The sequence below is a fragment of the Kogia breviceps genome, chromosome 1 (assembly GCF_026419965.1).
Source record: "Kogia breviceps isolate mKogBre1 chromosome 1, mKogBre1 haplotype 1, whole genome shotgun sequence".
NCBI classification, from domain to species: domain Eukaryota; kingdom Metazoa; phylum Chordata; class Mammalia; order Artiodactyla; family Physeteridae; genus Kogia; species Kogia breviceps.
Genome location: NC_081310.1, coordinates 48,181,053 through 48,202,003, shown reverse-complemented (window position 1 = coordinate 48,202,003; position 20,951 = coordinate 48,181,053). Strand labels below are relative to the sequence as shown.

Here is a 20,951-nt window from a genome sequence, read left to right as displayed (position 1 = left end):
GCCTAATTGCTAAACACAGCCTGCGGCCTCATCTAGTCAAGGAGCCTGGATAGTAACCCTACCTGACCACACAGTGAAGTCTTTAGCCCCACCCAGCTGTGTGATGTAGCTGGAAGCCCTTCTTGGTCAGAGAGCCCATTCTATTATCTTGCTCAACAGTGGAACACAGCCAACAGCCTATATGATCATGAAGCCAAGCCTGTGGTCCTGCCCAACTTCAAAGCACAGCCTGTGGCCCCACCTAAACAGAATCCAGTCAATGGCACCATCTGGTGGGGAGTGCAACCTAATACCTCATCCAACCAGGAGTTATTGCAGAACTCAGCCCATAGCTCTTCCTAATCGTAGAGTCTACCCAATGGTACCACCCTGCCAGGGAACATAGCCTGTGAACTTGCCTATCCAGAGGTGATTGCAGAGCCCCGCTAGTGGCCAATCTGACCATGGAGCACAGCCAGCAGCCCCACCCAATCAGTGATTTCACCCAATGGCCCTGCTTGTATGCGGATCCCAGCCAGCAGGCCCACCTAGCCACAGAGCCAACCCAATGTCACCACCACTCCCTACCCCAACCTCAGAGCATGAACAGTGGCCTCCCCCAACTAAAGACTTTGAGATCAAGTCCTGCTTTTTCCCATGGATGCTACCAGCATTATTCCAAACTGAGCTAACTGGTGAAGGTCTTTCCATGCCACAGCAAACCTGTAATGTCTGTAAGAGGGAGACTGCTTACTTAAGTGTGCAGATAGCAATGCAGGGGATCAAGGATCATGCAGAATCAGGTAAACATGACATTACCAAAGGAAACTTATAAAGATCAAATAACTGACTCTAAAGAAATAGAGATCTATGAACTATCTGACAGAGAATTCAGACTAATCCTCTAAAAGAAGTTTGGTGAACTACAAGGACACACAGACAACTAAATGAAGTTAGGAAAGCAATGATGAAAAAAACAAGTTCAACAAAACAATAGAAATGTCAAACAGATAGAAATCCTAGATCTGAAAAATACAATCACAGAACTGATGACTTCAATAGAGAGCTACAACACACTTAACCAAACATAAGAAACAATTAGTGAACTAGAAGGTAGGTCATTTGAAATTATCAAGTCCGAGGAACAAAAAGAAAAAAAGTGGAGAAAGACTTATCTGATACTATCAAATTAAACAATGTATACATTATGGGAATCCTAGAAATAAAAGAGAAAGAGAAGGGGACAGAAAATCTATTTAAAGCAGTAATGGATGAAAACTTCCCAGACTTAGGGAGAGAATGAACTTCCAGATTTATGAGGGCCAAAAGACCTCAATGGTTAGGATCTGAAAAGGGCTGCACCAAGACACATTATATTTAAATTGCCAAAAATTGAAGACAAAGAATTTTGAATGCAGCAAGAGAAAAGCTACTCATCATATATAAGACTATTTACAGAGTCATAAGACTATTTAGTTTCTCAACAGAAACACTGTAGGCCAGGAAGGAGTGGGATGATATATTCAAAAGAGTGAAAGAAAAAAACTGTCAACCAAGAATACTATACCTGGTAAAGCTGTCCTTCGTAAATGAAATAGAGATAAAGACTTTTCCAAACAAACAAAAGCTGAGGGAGTTCATCATGACTAGACCTGCCTTTCAAGAAATACTAAAGGGCATTCTTCAAACTGAAATGAAAGGATGCTGATTAACATCATAAAAACATGAATGTGTAAAATTCACTGGTAATGGTAAATACACAGTTAAAGTAAGATTCTCTAATACATAATGGTAGTACATAATTCATTTACAACTCTTTTCAAAAAGTTACAAAACAAGTGTATTAAAAATAACCTCAACTACAGCAATTTTTATCACAATATATATAAAAAAGATGTAAATTGTAACATCAGTAACTTAAAGTGTGAGGTAGGAAGAAATAAAAGTATGAAGTTTTTGTATGCTATCAATGTTAAGTTGTTATCAACTTAAAATAGGATGTTATAACTATAAGATGTTTTATGTAAGACTCTTGTTAACCATAAAGCAAAAACCAACAGTAGATTCACAAAAGAGAAGAGAATCAAAGCATACCATTACAAAGAATCATCAAATCACAAAGGAAGACTGTAAGAGAGGAAGCAAGGAGCAAAGGATTTACAAAAAAAGAACACAATTAACAAAATGTTAATAGTGAGTCCTTATCTATCAATAATACTTTAAATGGATAAATTATTTAATCAAAAGACATGGAATGGCTGACTGGACAAAGGAAAAAAAGAAACAGGATCCAATGGTATACTGCCTAAAGAGTCTCACTTTAGCTTGAAGGACACACATAGACTGAGAGTAAAGGGGTAGAAAAAGATATTTCAAGTAAGTGATAACCAAAAGAAAGTAGAGGTAGCTATATGCTTATATCAGACAAAATAGACTTTAAGGTAAAAATGTTCGAAACAGAAGAAGAAAGTTGTATAATGATAAAGGAGTCAAACCATCAAGAAGATATAACAAATTATAAAATTTATATGCACTTACCTATATGTTCAGAGCACCTAAATATATAAAGGAAATAGAAACAGAACTAAAAGTAGAAATAAATAGCAATACAGTAATATTTGGGTACTGCAGTACCCCACTCTCAACAATGGATAGATCATCCAGCCAGAGAATCAATAAGGAAACAGCAGATTTTAGCAGTACTGTAGACAAAATAGACCTAACAGGTATACACAGAACAGTCCATCCACCAGCAGCAACACATTTTTCTCAAGCACACATGGAACATTTTCTAGGATAGATCATATGTTAGGTCACAGAAAAAGTCTCAACAAATTTGAGATAGAAGTTATATAAAGTATCTTTTACAACCACAATGTTATGAAACTAGAAGCTAATAACAGGATGAAAGCTGGAAAATTCACAAATGTGTGCAAATTAAAAACACACTCCTGAACATACAATGGATGAAAAAAGAGAAATTTTTTAAAAAAATCTTAAGACAAGTGAAAATAGAAACACAACATATCAAAACTTATAGGATACAGCAAAAGGAGTTCTAAGAGGGAATTTTATAGTGATAAATGCATACATCAGGAAAAGAGAAATATCTCAAATGAACAACCTATCTTTACACCTCAAGGAACTGGAAAAAGTAGTACAGACTAAGCCTAAAGTTAGTAGAAGGAAGGAAATAATAAAGACTATAAGACAAATAAATAAAATAGAGAATAGAAAAACAATGGGAAAGATTGACAAAACTAAGAGTTGATTCTTTGAAAAGATAAGCAAAATTATATACTTTTAGCTAGATTAACTGAAAAAAAAAGAGGGTGCAAATAAATAAAATTATTTAAAAAGAGGAGACATTACAACTGATACCTCAGAAATACAAAGCATCATAAGAGACTACTGTGAAAAATTATACACCAACAAATTGGATAACCTAGGAAAAATGAATAAATTTCTAGAAATACACAAGACTCAAGAAATAGAAAATCTGAATAGACCAGTAACAAGTAAGGAGATTAAACCAAGAATCAAAACTCCCCCAACAAATAGAAGCCTGGGACCAGATGGTTTCACTGGTGCATACTACCAAACATTAAAACCAAACATTTTAAGAAGCATTAGTACCAATCTTTCTCAAACTCTTCCAAAAAAATTGAAAAGGAGGGAAAACTCCCAAACTCATTTTACAAGGCAAGCTTTACCCTGTTACCAAAACCAGAGAAGGATACTACAAGAAAAGAAAACTGTAAGCCAATATCCCTGATGAATGTAGATCAAAAGTTCTCAACAGGGCTTCCCTGGTGGCGCAGTGGTTGAGAGTCTGCCTGCCGATGCAGGGGACACGGGTTCGTGCCCCGGTCCAGGAAGATCCCACATGCCGTGGAGCGGCTGGGCCCGTGAGCCACGGCTGCTGGGCCTGCGCATCTGGAGCCTGTGCTCCGCAATGAGAGAGGCCACAACAGTGAGAGGCCCGCTACCGCAAAAAAAAAAAAAAAGTTCTCAACAAAATACTGGCAAACTAAATTGAACAGCACATTAAAAAGATCATATTCCATGATCAAATGGGATCATCCCTGGGATGCAAGGGTGGTTCAACATATGCAAGTCATAAAAGTTATGTATCACATTAATAAAATGAAAGATAAAAATCATAATCATCTCAATAGATGCAGAAAAGCATTTGACAAAATTCAACATCCATGCGTGAGAAAAGCTGTCAACATACTGGGTATAGATGACATGTACCTCAACATAATAAAGGCCATATATGACAAGCCAACAGCTAACATACTCAATGGTGAAAGGTTGAAAACTTTTTTTCTGGACATACAGATGGCCATCAGGTACATGAAAAAGTGCTCAATATCACCAATCTTTAGTGAAGTGCAAATTAAAACCACAACAAAATATAACCTTACACCTGTTAGAATAGCTATCATCAAAAAGAGAAGAATTAACAAGTGTTGGGAGGATATGGAGAATAGGGATCCCTTGTGCACTGTTGGTGGGAATGTGAATTGGTGCAGCTACTGTGGAAAACAGTATGGAGGTTCCTCAAAGAGTCAAAAATAGAACTACCATTTGATCCAGCAATTCCACTTCTGAGTATTTATCCAAAGGAAACAAAGACACTAACTCAAAAGGATATCTTCAGCTTACATTCATTGCAGCATTAGTTGCAATAGTGAACACGTGGAAACAATCTAAGTATCTATTGAGTGATGGATGGATTAAGAAAATATGGTATATACATATAGGGGAATACTATTCAGCCATATAAAAGGAAATTCTGTTATTTGTGACAGCATGGGTGAACCTTGAGGGCTTTATGCTAAGTGAAATAAGTCAGAGAAAGACATGTATAATCTCACTTATATGTGGAAACTAAAAACGTTTGTTGATGGTTGGGACTTCCCTGGTGGTCCAGTGGTTGACTGCATGCTTCCAATGCAGGGGGCATGGGTTCGCTCCCTGGTAGGGAAACTAAGATCCCATATGCCCTGTGGCGTGGCCACAAGATTTAAAAAAAAAAAAAGACAAAGTGGAGGTTGATGGTCGCCAGGTGTGGGAGATGCAGGAAATGGGTGAGTGTGGTGAAAGAGTACAAACTTCCAGTTATTAGAGGAATAAGTTCAAGGGATGTAATGTACAGCATAGTAACTGTAGTTGACAATACTATATTGTATATTCGAAAATTGCTCCCCACAAAAAAGACAAAAATTCTCACCATTAAAAACAAAAATCGTAACTATGTGAGGTGATATATGTATATATAAATAAGTAAAATCATCACTTTGTACACCTTAAACTTACACAATGTTTTATGTCAATTATATCTCAATAAAACTGGGAAAAATTAAATGATATAAACTTACAATTACATATATTAAAAACAGAAAGTGGTAAATGCTAATTATTTTGCCACATTTTACTGTTATCTATACTTTTTAGTCTGTTTACGTCTGTTTTATCTGATGGAAGTAGCATATAATGGTGTGTTGTTGAGCATTGCTTCTCAACTCCAGTATATTTATTTTCTATATTTGATGAGTTATGGTAATGGCCAACTACTGCTAACACTACAGCTAGGTCCCTATTACCCAACTTATTATTAGAATTATTAGTATTATATTTATTTGCATTAACAAAGCTATAATTTATTGTTGTAAGTTTTTCTGCCATCATTGAAGTCATTAGTAGCCACCAGTGATTATTGTTTATAATTTCCAAAGTGTGTTTTTATCATATATCTTATGTTTTACAATATCATCAATCTAGGCTCAGCCTTCACTCCCTGTTATTGACACTGCACTGAGGTATATTTCAAAAACATGCATTGTCTTATCCTTCAAAGCAAAACAGCATTATAAGTCTATGTGTAACTTCCTTTTTTCTCTGCGGTGTAAATGTCAATCGGTATTTGTTGTTTAGCTATATTTTATACATTTTTAGATATTCTCATTTTTAAAATCTTTGACATTTTTGCTAATTTTGTGTGCTCACCCTGCCTGCTACTAGTAATAATGAATACATTAATTGAAGAAAGAGAAATACCAAGGGAAGCTTAATTAGACATGCTAAATAGATCCCATTTTGTCTTTAAACCAGAAAGAGAAGGTTGAATTTCCACTTTCTAAAGGATTATACCTATTTCCCATTACTTTCTCACTCATTTTGTTAGCAACCTTTTTTTCCGTTTTCACAGGGATTCATTTTTAGTCACTTTCATGTTGAGATAGTATCTGAGATCCCATAAGAGCTTATTATATCTGACCTTAGTCTTCACAGATAGTATTGATTCTACTCAGCTGGACTGGTATTTTGTAGGTTTAGTCTACTGTTTTCATGTAACACATGAACTAACTGAAAATCAAAACCTTGGCTATATTGCTGAAGCTAGACCTGAAGGATACTAACTCCAAGGCTGCCCCCAACACCCAGAATATAGATATATTTTTAAAAATAGGCTGGGATTGTCAGTTTTATTTTTAGGGATCAAGTTCAAACTTTCAAATGCTTTTGTTTTTGAAGAACATTTATTAAATATATTGTTTGTATATGTGTGTGAGAGACAGACAGTTGATGGGGAAGGTGGTGGAGGGAGAGGGGAAGGGGACCAAGAGATAGAGACAGAGATGGGTGCGGGGAGAGAGGGAGAGAGAATGAGTGTGAATGAATGAATATGAATAAATTTAAGCTCCATATCTAAATGCAAAGCAGAAATTTATGTCTATTTGTCATTTTGTTAAATAATTTATCCTGATAAAGCTTATATCTGGCCATCCCTCTATTTGCACTGTAACTGTAGTGACATCTACTTCCTCTTCCACACTCCCATCCTCCCCTACTCCACAACTTCTGTGTCTGTATCAGACTCAAGTAGAGTTGCCTATTTCCTTGTCCTTTGGGAAGGCACTCTACTTTTACTTCTGTATGCAGGGCCTAGAACAGTACATGCATCTTATATGTTCAGTGACTGCATGTATGGATGCTGAAGGGTGTTTAAACTTTTGTTTTAATGGTCTCACCACATTCAAGGAAGTAAAGGTTAATCCCTTTTATACCTTGTATATTCAACTAATCATCACTTAGGAAGAGGGAAAGGTTGAGTGAACTAGTTTCTCTAGGGCTGGTTACAGTTATCTTACGGGCAGCATTTTTGTATAGCCATTTTAGTAGAGATCAGGGAGAAGACAAAGAGGCTTATAACTTGGTAGTTAGAGAAGTACTGTAGACTGTTTATGTGCACATTAGTGTCACTTGAAGCTTCAATGACAGAATTGCTAAAGGGGTAAAAAATAACAGTGTGCTTACATTCTAAATAACTGCATAAAAACTGAAAAATGTCTGCTGACTTGAACAGCTGGGGTCAAAGTCAAGGCCCCCAACTCATAGGTAAAAAAGAAATAAGCAAATATTTAGAGAAGCAAAATGACAACAGCTAACTGTACTTATTTAACTTTAGCAGATTTTATTTAACTAATTTACATATTTCATGGTTTATAGAAAACAGAAGTGGTCAGTTTATATAGGAACTTAAATAAACAGTTACATTTCTAAGTGGGTAAACAGAACTCTACTTGATTCAGTTCTTCAGGCAGGAAGTTGGTCTAACAAATGTGTCAAATACCGTAATCAGCCAAGGTCAGACTTTCAAAGAAGTGACATTGAAAGTAAATGTTTACATAACAGTTACATCCTAGGACCTTGAGTAAGGACAACTTTTTCTATTTGCTTGGTACAAATTCTAAAAAATTGAATATGTCCCTCTCTAAATGCTTTCAGCTTATTAATACCATAATTTAGAGATCGATTCTTTTGATTTCAGATTTGATTCTCTGTTCAGATAAAAATATCTGGGAAGGTATATCAGATTTTATTTGTCATTTAAATCTTAATGAGAGAAGCTCATAAGCTTCTGAAACAGCTGAAAACCTTTTTATAGAGAGAAAAATAGCAACATCAAGAAGATTCTGGGAGGACAGTATCATGCTATCTATCAAAATTAAAAATGCATTTTATCCTTTGACTCAGCAATCCCTCTTTTGGGAAATTATTGAGGGAGAAAAGCAAGGTGCATAGCAATGTATTTAGAATGCTACCTTTTATATAGGAAAGGGAAAAAGTAAAACAAGAAATGTAATTCTTTTATTTGCATAAAGAAACACTGGCAGGATATATGAGAAATTATTGAGTAGTTATGAGATTATGCAAAAGAGGTTAGGGGGACAGATACAGGGATTAGTGGATATAGGGATAGAGAGGAGTGAGACTTTTTTTTAACCTTTATATACTTTTAAATTGTTTTGATTTTTTACATCATCTGACTGTATTACCTATTTTTAAGATGGCTTAACAAGTAAATGACAAGGTGATTAAAATTAGCAAAAGAGGGAAATTCATCTCAAGTGGGGAAGCTTGAAACTTGGAACACAGATTTTACCTATGTCACTGCAGAAAGCTGGCTCTGAAGAATTTCATTCACTAGTGGCCTTCAACCACTAATACAGGGGACTAATAACATGAAGGAATGTTTCTGACATTCTGGTCAAATGCCACTCAGTCATGTTCTGTATGTGTATGTTTTCCTGTAGATGCCAGAGGAACAAGCATTCTGTGTTTTGGTGAAAATCATGTATGACTATGGTTTACGAGACCTCTACAAAAACAACTTTGAAGATCTTCACTGCAAATTCTATCAGTTGGAGAGACTCATGCAGGTAAATAAATATTAGGAACTTTTATCACTCAGGGATTTGTTGACTTATAGGGAAAGTCCAATAAAATTGAAAAATAATGGTTTATGAAAATCTAACGGAAAATTACAGAAAAGGTAAATGGATTTGGTTTCTGACCAATATCTACAGTGGTCTTAATATCATAAAATATTTATTTAACTATTTGTCCATTTATAAAAATAGTCTTCCATTTAAAATATTCAACTTTAATATACTTTGAAGTGCAAATATGGTGAATTAAGTCAGTAAAGAGATTTCCCAGTATTATTTGTAAATAACTAAAGATATTTACATAATAAAAACTGAAATACTTAAGATTTTTCTCAATATTAATTAGCACCAGTACCATATTGAGGTCCACATGTAGAGAACACTTTAAAGACACAGAAAGATACTGATGAAATTAAAAACCACCTAAAATATTGTAGTGTAGGGGCACATTTTAAATTTTTTCCTCTGTAATTTCCAGATCTCAAACAATGTTGTTAACTATTTCATAATGTATATGTGTAAATTGTATGAGAAATAGGTATTCTCTTATACATCTGTCATAAAAAAGATTGTGAGCAAGGGCAAAATTATTGTCTAGTGCTGTTAAAGGAATTACTAAGTAGCTTTGAAATTCCACCTGAGGTTGTAAATCTTAAATTTGTAATGGGTCTATGCAACATGTTTATACGGCTTTCTCTATAAGAGGTATTGGGAATCCAAGAGAAATGTGAAGAAAATACATGATTGAATTGATTCCATATTGGGGAAAAGTAAAGTGGTTGGAGAGGAAGGTTACTGGGATGTGGCAGTAGAAGATACTGGTAGGAGCTTATTGACATGATGGGTCAGGAGATCACTAGGTGTCTAAGGGGGAAGTGAAGCCAATAGGAGACAAAGACTAGAACAAGGAGGTGGAAGGCAGAGAGTTTGCAGTGAGGTTAAGGACAGCTGTATTAGGAGAAGGGAGTGTAGGAGGGTAGAAGACCTGAAATGTGAAGAAGAAATAAAGGGTGAGGAGGATGTCAAAAGAACTGTAAGCACAATGACAAATGGGCATTGGGGGAAAAAAGACTGTGTAGAAGAATCTGGTAACTATGGACAGTAAAAGCAATGGGCTCTTTTTTAGAGATTTAATTCTTCCAAGTAAATATTTGGGATTCTTCACATTTTTTATCTTTCATTTACCTTTCATTTTTAAAAGTTCATATTTTTTCAAAGGTCAGTATTCTTAAGAGCTTTGAGAGTCAAATGAAAGTACCTGGTAAATGAATAGCATGTTCATGGTACTATGAAGAAACCCAAATACATTTTCTGTTAGCACTTTTGTCTGTTAACTGAATGACCACTTCGATACCCCATTAAAAGTACCTGATGGGTACATTGGGGTGTTTTTCAAAGAGCATCTTGTACAAAAAGTGGGGTTTTTTATTTCTGTGGTCTGTTTATGAAAACAAAACTAAAGTGGGCTTTTTTTTTTTTTATTTGGTACGTGGGCCTCTCACTGCTGTGGTCTCTCCCGTTGCGTAGCACAGGCTCTGGACACACAGGCTCAGTGGCCATGGCTCACAGGCCTAGCTGCTCTGTGGCATGTAGGATCTTCCTGCACCGGGGCATGAACCCATGTCCCCTGCATTGGCAGGCGGACTCTCAATCACTGCGTCACCAGGGAAGCCCTAAAGTGGGCTTTTATATATCTTTGCCTTTGTCTTTCAGTTATGGGAATAGCTATGCTAATGCTTTATACTTTACCTTTCATGCTTTTGGAAAGCATTTACTTGTATAACTCGGGGAAAAAGAGCTAGCGTAAAGGGTTTTTCTAGGAGACATCCAATTTTATACATTATATACTTACATAATTTCTGTACTTTGTAATTTTTAATATGTTGAAGATAGATTGTTAAAAGTATGGTTATGTTTTGGGCTTCAGTACCATAATGTACTGAAGAAATATCATAGAACCCAGATGATGTTGATATTAAATGGTCTTCAAAGAAAAGATACATTTCTTTTCTGGCTAGTTAGGAGTTCAACCCTGAATGGAGTGCTGTGACTTGACTGTGGAGTCCTGATACTCACTAGACCACACGTGTTCTGTCAGAGCAAGCGTTTCCCAAGAAACAGCAACAGTCAAGTGAGCAAGAGTTGATCTTTGTTATTTGTTCATAACACATCTTTCTTGTTCTCTCTCTGTCATATGCCCAGTTCTCATCTCCTATCATCACTTCTATGTAGTTATATAAAAGTCAACAAATGCTGTAGTAAATTGAGAGTGATCATAGCAAGCTTGTCATAAATTGCAGTTGTGGCAGGAAATGAGGCGTCTTCAGTGTTCCTCCCCCACAATTTTCCACTTTGACTTTCAGGAGCAGTTACCGGACCTGCACGGCCATTTTTCTGATCTGAACCTGGAAGCTCATATGTATGCATCCCAGTGGTTTCTCACTCTTTTTACTGCCAAGTTCCCACTCTGCATGGTCTTCCACATCATTGACTTACTGCTTTGTGAGGTAGAGTGACTCCCATCTCTCATATTTAAGTCAAAATAGAAAATAGTTTCTACTTAACACGATTAACAATTTTCTTCATTTTCTTTTTACCTTAAAAAAGAACATTAAGCCATATATATTGAACAAAAAGTTCTATTTGAATTTTTAGTAAAGACTACTTGTAATTTTATTATTTGTGAGAAATGAAAATGTTAGGCATATATAATTTCTACAAAATAAAATGAGGTAATTAAATTTGTATCATTAAATTCACAATAAGCCTATATCTGTGTAATTATGCATTACTAATACCAAGGACCTTTAAAGTTAAATAAGTGAAATTAGAATCAGGTGTTTTTAATGGTAATGTAATTATACTCCAGGAGTGAATATAAATGAAAATTTTATGGTAATTAAATTCTCAATTCATAAGATGTCTCTTCCTGTGTGTTGTTTGAGACTCCTACCAGACAATTGAGAAGTGATAAACTAAAGCTTCTATAGCATATAATTATATGTTTAGACAGTAGAGTATTTCAAAAATTAGTTTGCAGAATTCCTTAGGTATCTATATTTGTTTCCTTTATTGTTTTTAGTTCCTTAGATGGCTGTATTTATTTACTTTACTCTTTTAAAGATGTAAGTAATATTACACACACATACATCATATACTGCCGATCAAAATGTTTGTCTTCGCGGTGATGAAAAAGTTGCTGGATAAGAAAAACTTTTTTATTAGGAATATAAATGTATATAAAAATATAACTGTCTTAATGTAAAAAGCTGGAGTAATCAAAAGTATAAACTTAATATAATCTAGACAGTTTTATATTACAATATTACTTTTCTAACACAAAGTTTCTTCTTTCTTAGAAGAAAAGTCTAACCATTTAAATCACTCCAGGAACTAGAAATTTCATTATAAAAATAAGGTTAAAAAAGATAAAACATATAAGCTATATAAAGCATAACTGTTACTTTTCAGGCTACTTACTGCAGTAACCATCTGGTATGCAAGCACAGCTGGGTTTTGCTCTTCAAAGGTTCTAGCTGGCAGAAGCACAACATATGAAGGGTGCAGAGCATTTTGTAAACATGTAAGATTTTAAAACATTTGTAACATATTTTGATAAAGAAGAGTTGAGTGACTTGCTGAGAGTCACAGAATAAGTTCCCGAATTCTGAATATTATAACAGCCAGAGTACCTGACTGATGATGCATTAATTCTGTTTGTCTTACTTATAAATTAGTTCCTAAAATGCCTATTTAAATTAAACCTAAAGGAAGAATGCAAAATTAGGAGCTAAAACCTTATTCAAAATCAAAATGGTGTGATCACAGTATGCACAAAGCAAACTGGACATTTGTACTAAAAACTCTACTTTGCCTGATTATCCAAATGGGTGTGGTGAACAGTTCTGACTCCTCTAATTTAGTTTAATATTCTTTGAAAGTAAAACCAAATTCATTGAGTTCTGTAATCTTAAAACAAAGTGATACTAAAAGTTAGTTTTGATAAATATTTATAGGTCTTACTTATTGCACACCTGAGTTCAGTATTTCATGGTATTTATAAAAATAGGAAAAAGTGGGGGCATGACATTTTAACAGTTTTATCTTTATATATAGTAAGAACTTGCAAATACTTGTTATCATGGCTTCATGTTTTTTGCTGATATTATCTAACTTCAGAGTAGATTGGTTCAGTGGTGTTCATTATACAAAAGAGAATGAAATTAATTTGCTTAATCATACCAGTTAAATTGGATTTCTTGGTCACTTTTGGTCAAGTAGTAACACTGGAATAGTGACTTTGTAAAATTGTCTCTACCTGAATGGTGCCATACGTGACATTGGAGCACTGTCCATGGGTCTTCTGGAACCCAGATTCATAATTCCTCAGGAAATTTCATCTTGAAAATATTTGAATTTCTAATATCAGTTGCTAAGAAAATTAGCAACATTTATGGTAGGGAAAAGAAAAGTAAATTTATAAGCCTTCTCATCAGTTGTCAGCTGCGATTCATAATCACAGTGTTTGAAAGATCTTAATGCTCATTAAAATTAATAAGCGTATCATAGATGTTACTTTTTCTTCTCTTAAACCTGTACTCTGCAGCTGTTTAAGGAAGTTGCATAGCTTTCCAAATCAGGGAGTAGGTTGTAATCACAGCATCATGGTAACCAAGGAAATAAATGATAACATCCCTCAACAAAGTAAATAGCCTTTCAGAATAAAGTTTATTGGGAACAGTATTGTAGTATGCTTCAGGATATTTGTTCTTTCCACTAAGTCATCTTTGTCAGAGGATTAATTTGCAAAGGAAATTTTTAGATAAACTTTTATTTCCTGCTTGTCTGTGTTTTCTCTTTGCCCCTTTCCTCCTTGTGGTTAATAAAATATTTATATCAAGACTATTCTTTCATATATGATAAAATATTCCAAAAGAAGAAATGGAAACATAGTCTTAAAGAGAATCATCCATAGGTATTTGTTTTCATCATATTCTCTCTTTTTAAAGATAACTTAAAGATAATTAAGTTATTATACATAATTTAGATAATTTAAATCTTGATGGTTATGAATTAATATTGAGTTACAAATGGAAGGCTTGGAAATTCTTAGGTGGAAAAGTGTTGATGTTTCAAAGTTCATTATTCTGACAAAAAAAATGTATTGGTCTGCAGAGTATTTTGCACAAAGATTCTGTTGCAAAATGAGAAAGTCATTGAGCTTGAAATTTTACTCTTAGAAAGTATATCCTCATTTCATGTATTCCTAAGTTAAATATTTTTAAGGATTTCTTCATTCATTCTGAGGTTAAGAAGATGAAGTTAATTAAGTAGCAGAAAAGGGAAGAATTTTAGTAGACTTTGGCACTGCAGTTGGAATCAAAAACTAGTTATCAGTAGTTTTATTTAAAATATTTACTTAAAGCTGAATATGCGGTGACTTGGGTTAATTCTTTTGTTTGGTGAAGATGGATTGCAACAGGATTTGAAACTAGAGTTGAAAATACATTTTCTTATATTGAGATGAATGGAACTCTGTAAATTGACATTTAGCCCAAAATTGAAATGAAAAAAAATTCTTTTTAAAGAACAAAGCCTCCTATGTTTATTATCTGTCTCTGTTTATATGGGGGATAAGAAGAAGGCTAAAAGTATTAATTACAGTGTAAATGATATGCTGTTAATCCCCCAAGAATAAAACATTGGTTTTTAAAGAATCTTTTATTTAAATATAACAGAATAAAAGAAAATGTGCAAAAATTAGTGTAAAACATGCTGATTTTTAACAAAGCAAACATACTAATGTAGCAAGTACCCAGATAAAAGAAAAAGAACGTTATCTGCATTTCATAAGCCCTCCTCCCCACAGTCACTACTCCTCTGAAGAGTGATCACTATCCTGACTTTTAACACCTAGATTAGTGTTAATTGGTTTTGAACTTTATATAAATGGCATCATACAATATGAACTCTTTTTCATCTGGCTTCTTCATTCATCATTATGTGAGACTCATCCATATAGTGCATCTAGGCATGGTTTATTTGTTCCATTTTGTGAATATGCTACCATTTATTTGTTCTTCCATTCTATTTTTTTTTTTTTTTTTTTTTTTTTTTTTTTTTTTTTTTTTTTTTTTTTTTTGCGGTATGCGGGCCTCTCACTGCTGTGGCCTCTCCCGTTGCGGAGCACAGGCTCCGGACGCGCAGGCCTAGCGGCCATGGCTCACGGGCTTAGTTGCTCCGCGGCATGTGGGATCTTCCCGGACCAGGGCACGAACCCGTGACCCCTGCATCGGCAGGCGGATTCTCAACCACTGCGCCACCAGGGAAGCCCTTCCATTCTATTTTTGATGGGCGTTTGGGTCGTTTCCAGATTAGGGCTATTATGAATAGTGTTGCTATGAACATTCTTGAACTTGTCTTTTGGTAAACATGTGTACGCATTTCAGTGGGTACACATCTAGGAGTGAAATTTCTGGGTTAGGGCATATGTAAGCTAGAGTTTTGTAGATGCTACCAAACAGCTTTCCAAAGTATTTTGAGCATCGCCTTTTGTGTTGTTTTTATTCAGTAAAAGTCTTCCTTGTGATCAGGGGCAGATTTTTTTTCTTTTCTTTTCTTTTCTTTTCTTTTTTTTTTTTTTTTTGGAGATGGCAGGTCCTAAATCAGATTAGTGTTCATGAACATGGAGCAAAATGAACCTCATTTGGTGATTGAAGTCATTCACTTAATCTCTGAAGTTGCCTACACATGGGAACTAAGAGATAGATCTAAGACCCAAATCACTTTTGTGCTTATATGAGGGCAGTTACCCTGATGTGGAAAATTCAGCAATGTATTCAGTTATAGAAGAAGCAACATAGAGACAGCTTAACATTGGCGTTAAGGTATTTGGCTTTTTAGTTAACCCTTCCTGTATCACTTTCTTCACAATACTTTACCAATATACGTCTTAGTTTCTTTCTCTGTAAAATGAAGCTAACAATACCTAGCTCCTGGGTTTATTTTAAGGATTAAATGCAATTATAAATATAAAATGTCTAGCACTCTGTCTGCTACGTACTAAATATTTACTTAATAATATTACCTTCCATTCTGCTCCATCCACCTGTATAGTCCTTTTAGTTGCTTCTCAATTTATTCAATTAACAACCGACTTTAGGGATTCTTAACAGAGGGTTAACTAGCTGTTGGTTCGCTATTACCTTTCAAACGACCTTTGTTTTTCCCCCAGTTGAGGCGCCTCTTTGCTAAAACCAAAAATTTAGCCAATGACCTTACTAGAAGTTTTATTCTATTTCTTATTGACTATAGTGATTCAAGTAGTCCTCCAAAGGTGTTTTTTCTTCCACCTTCTTCCAAAAGACATAAGGAAAACAGTGTTTCTTTTAGTCTTGACAAGATAACTGACAGCTCGTGTTTAAAGTTGACTCTTCCCAGATAGTTCAGGTTTTAGAGTATCAAATATATTCAGCTTTATATAGTAACTTGGTATTTCATGAAATTTAAGGAAATCATTGACCCTTGGAGTATATTTCCTGCCTCTCCTTTCTTCTTAGGGTGATGAGAAAAAAAATGACAGTATGGGATATCTGATTAAATACCACCAAGTATAATCCCCCTTTCAAAGCAGTTTTCTAAAGCTGTTATCTGAAGAATAGATTCATTGTATAATATCTTTACTCTTTGCCCCCATTTTCCTCCCTCAAATAGTGATACATTGAATTTTTAATTGAGATATAGTTGACATATAACATTGTGTAAGCTTGTATCACAGTGTATCACAACATGTTTGATACATTTAGGTATTGCACTATGATTACTACAGTAGCATTAACACCTTTTCAAGTAATACATTGAATTTAAAGCACATCACAATGGGCTGATATAAGGAAGATTAAGAACATAAACATAAAATTTTCTGAAAACTTTAAGAATAGTAATTGGTCACAAGAGAGGAAAAAAATGCTTTGACTAACCAATAAATACTGTAGAGGCTATTTTAATGTTTTACTTATCAGTAGAAATCCTCAGGACTAGAAAAAACTCAAAAATCTCGTTTCTGGCTGCTAATATCTTTCCTACCTACTAGGGTCTTTATGGTTCTCACATCAGTTGTCTTAACAGCTCTTTCTTGTGTTTTTGTTAATTTTGACATTACAGAAAGAGGCAGAAACCTCAAGTTAAAAAATGGCAGAACGACTATCTGTGCTTCCTGTGACTTTGAGAGGAATATTCATTCATTCATTTATTCAACAAACGTTTATTGAACTCCTACTAATGCTTGGCACCATTCAAGTTCAGGGATACAGCAGTAAATAAAAAACAGATAAAACTCTTGCCCTCATTAAGTTTTTATCCTTGCGGAAAAGGCAGACAATAAACAAATGACTAAGTAGAATATACAGTATATCAAAGGTGTTAAATGCTATGGAGAAAGATAAAGGAAAGAAGAGAAATGTGGCAGATCTTAACAGGGTCTTTTGACCATGGTAGAGAATTTAGGTTTTACTGAACTGAGATGGGAAACCACTAGAGAGGTTGAATATAGGAATGACATGCTCTGAGATATGTTTTATCCTGAACTCAGGTTGCATTGTTGAAAAAAGATGTGGGGAGAATTTGAAGGGAGAAGTGGGAGACCAGTTAGAGATAATTGAGGTAATCTGTGGTGTTTGGACCAGGCAGTGGCAGTGGAGGTGGTGAAAAGTGGTTGAACTCTGGACAGATTTCAAAGGTAGAGAAAACAGGATGTGCTGATGGAGCAACTGGGGTAAGTTTTATTGATTACATGTTTTCATTTAAGGTAGTAGTGAGAGGGAAGGATGGCTGGTTGTGTAGCTTCCATGCTTCAGGGAGCATCTTGGAGACAGATGATGCTGTGGAGTGAATGGGGAATGTTACTGTTACATGCTTTGTTCTGGAAGTGCTTGGATTACAAATTCTCTGCAGTTTTTTTTCCAGAAGCAGGTTTTGATGCCCCTGGGAACATTTAAGGTCAATCTTTAAATAAGAAATATAGAGGGGGGAATAATTATGAAAGATGATCAATGGGGGAATAAGCATGTTAAACTTAGTACTTTAAAATACAACTGCATGTTTACTGCTAAAAATAGAAGTGGTATTTTGCTTCAGTAAAATCAGACTCACATTACTGTGAAGGCTCACAAAGATTTTATATACCTTGAACCTGTTTAGCAACCCCTAGTATTTAGTTGTTGTGTGTTTAGTTCTCATAATCAGAACAAAGATCACTGACTTAAAGTTGTGGGGTGACAGATTTTTTCCAATAAAAATCTTTCAGTTCATGATAAATTGGAATAACTAAAGTTACTTTTTAGTATTTTTGGTTGCAGAAACACTCATAACAGTTAAACTGTATATCCATGGATTGAATAAAATAACTAAACATAGTCTATTATTTTTATGATTAAATATTTAAAACATACCCACAGACAGAAAACAAACTTGTGGTTACCAAAGGGGAAAGGTGGTGGGGGGAGGGATAAATTAGGAGTTTGGGATTAACATGCACACACTACTATGTATAAAATAGATAACCAACAAGGACCTACTGTATAGCACAGGGAAATCTACTCACTATTCTGTATTAACCTATATAGGAAAAGAAGCTGAAAAAGAATAGATATATGTTTATGCATAACTGAATCACTTTGCTGTATGCTTAAAACTAACACAACATTGTGAATCACCTATACTCCATTATAAAATAAAAATTTTAAAAAGAATAATTAAAAATTAAACATACCAAAAGTCATAAAGACATACAATGAACTCCTGTGTCTACCTCTCTGGTTAAGAAATAAAACAATACCAACAACGTTAGCTTTGTATATTATTACCTCTTCCTGATCACACCTCCTGCCTTTTGCCTTCCTCAGAGGAACCATTCAGTGTTTATCATTCCCATGTATTTCTATACATTTCCAATGTATGTCTATGTGTATGCTATGTATATATGTATCTCTGAGCAATTTCCAATTGAACATATTTGGAAAATATTATTGTGCTCACTGGTTTATCAAGTCCACTTCCAAAATATGTTTTGAAAGCAAAATGTGTCTTCTCCTCAGTATCATGTCCTATTCAGTAACCTCCTAACTCATCTTACCACTTGACCTTCTTTTATCCCATTATTCTCCACAGCATCCAGAGAAATTTTCATAAAACCCAGATCAGGTCATGTAACTCCTCTGCTGAAAATGCTTCAGTGATTTCCCACCAAATAAAACTTGAATTGTTTCACTTGGTCTGTAATCTTACCCTTCCTTCCTACCCTTCCTCCACAGTGGTGTCCTGGGTCAGTCTTCCCCTTACTCACTGTACTTCCAACACTGGCCTTCTTTTAGTTTCTGAAACACTTAAGATCTTTTCAGGTTGAAAGTGTTTGTGTAGCCTTTCCCTTCTGCCTACAGTGTATTCTTCATTCCACCTGGCTTACTCCTCCAGGTCTAAGTTTAAATGTTTCTTCCTCTAAGAAGTTTTCCCTGATGACCCATTCTTAAGTAGTGCATCCTTTTACCTTCTCTGATAGCACCCTGTAGTTGGTGGTTATTTATTTATTTACTGTGTATTACTTTTCAAATACCTATTTCTTCTACTAGATTATACATTTCTAGAAAGAGAAGCCATGTCTGTTTCGTGTCCTACTGGACACCCAGTCAACTTGTAAACACACAGGAAATATCTGTTGAAGGAAAGTAGGAATGAAGAATTAATGGACAAAATTATTTTTATTGTCCTCATGTAGATGTTTTTATGAAATCCTATGTGTACCCTTGATTCTTAAGAGAAAAAAATAAGTTAGTATATTTAGGAATTCCTTCTCTTTTAGTTAAGAAATTTTAAGAAAGAGAAATCCAGACATAGTAGCTCAAGTACAGTGGGGGTTTATTATAAATATAGAGGGAACCCAGGAAAAGATGAGCAAGTAGACCTCAGGAGGGACAGGTGCCAGAGAAACTCCAGTCACTCATCTGTATTGATCTCTCTCTGTTTATGAATTGGATGTTCTCCCTTCTTTCATGACATACATCTTTGTAGCTTTGTTTGTACAGGGCCTAAAATATCTCAGAAAAGTCTGCCATTACCTTTCAGCTGTAGGATCAACAGCTCTTGGATCAACAGCTCTTGGCAAACTCCTTATATTTTTAAGATAAAACTCTTGAGGGATAACCTAATTGGTCCTGCTTGTATTTTAAATAAGCCTGCATAGTCATGGGTCAAAGGTATGGGTCACCTTAGGCTAGTTGTCCATCTCTTGTCCAATATTCTGTGATAAGGGTTAGGCTTGGGGGGAGTCACATGACCTACAGCCCACTCAACAGGAACTCTACATGGAAGCAGATTTTCGGAGAAGGGTCACTGGTAGATCTGGAAAAACAAAACATTTCTAGGTGCATATACTTCATGGATTGAAATTATTAGTGTTAAATTCTTTGAAATTTGGCATTTGATTAATATTTATTAAATACATATTCTCAAAATTGTATTATCAATCTCAAAATTACATCTCAAAAATGTATTATCCAGCAGTAGATATTTATTTAATTAGAATGAAGAGTAACACAGTTTTAATATAGAGTATAATCTTAAAAATTATTGTCCTCAGGGTTGAAGTGGTAGCAGTGTTCCAAATCTTTTTCATGATATAGTTTTTCAAGTAGGGTTTTGAGTAAAGGCAGCATGTAACTTCAGTCTATGTAAATTATTTTAATAATTATCTGAAAGCAATATAAAGTATTTGAATGCTTCCCATTATCTGGAAATTGGATTGTGAAAGCATCTTCTAACTAATACTAGTTTAAAGACCTCCATTGCTAGTATTAATAACAACAGTCTCTGATTTATAAATTATTTAGACTGTACAGTAGAGATGAAACTCTATCATACAGTGTCAGCTAGAAGTAGATTGGAAATGAGACCTTTTTTTGGAGAGTAGTTCCTTACCCTTACCATTCAGTTTTATTCATACCCAATTTTTGCTGATAAACTTTAAGGCTTCCCTTTTTAAGTCTCAAAGATTTGAGGACAGGATACTGGCAGGCTTTTCTGGGGAGAAATTCTGGGCCACACACTTCCCTAAAAGTTTTATATCCCTGTCCTACTTCTTACCTTCTCCAAACAGACTGCTACCCTTTATCTTCCTCATATAGTTGGCCAGTTAGAAATAGTTTTTTTTGATAGCCTGATTATTCTTGTCCATTTCTA

At 34.9% G+C, this 20,951-nt stretch overlaps 1 protein-coding gene across 3 annotated transcripts in view; it reads left to right on the top strand.

The window, feature by feature from the left end:
• RABGAP1L (RAB GTPase activating protein 1 like) overlaps positions 1-20,951 on the top strand; it is a 742,996-nt gene that overhangs the window by 501,153 nt on the left and 220,892 nt on the right. For all 3 annotated transcript variants that reach the window (XM_067031217.1, XM_059046250.2, XM_059046252.2), the window contains 2 exons: positions 8,586-8,711; positions 11,084-11,227. In XM_067031217.1, coding sequence (XP_066887318.1) covers positions 8,586-8,711; positions 11,084-11,227 — 270 coding nt within the window. The remainder of the gene's footprint in view (positions 1-8,585; positions 8,712-11,083; positions 11,228-20,951) is intronic.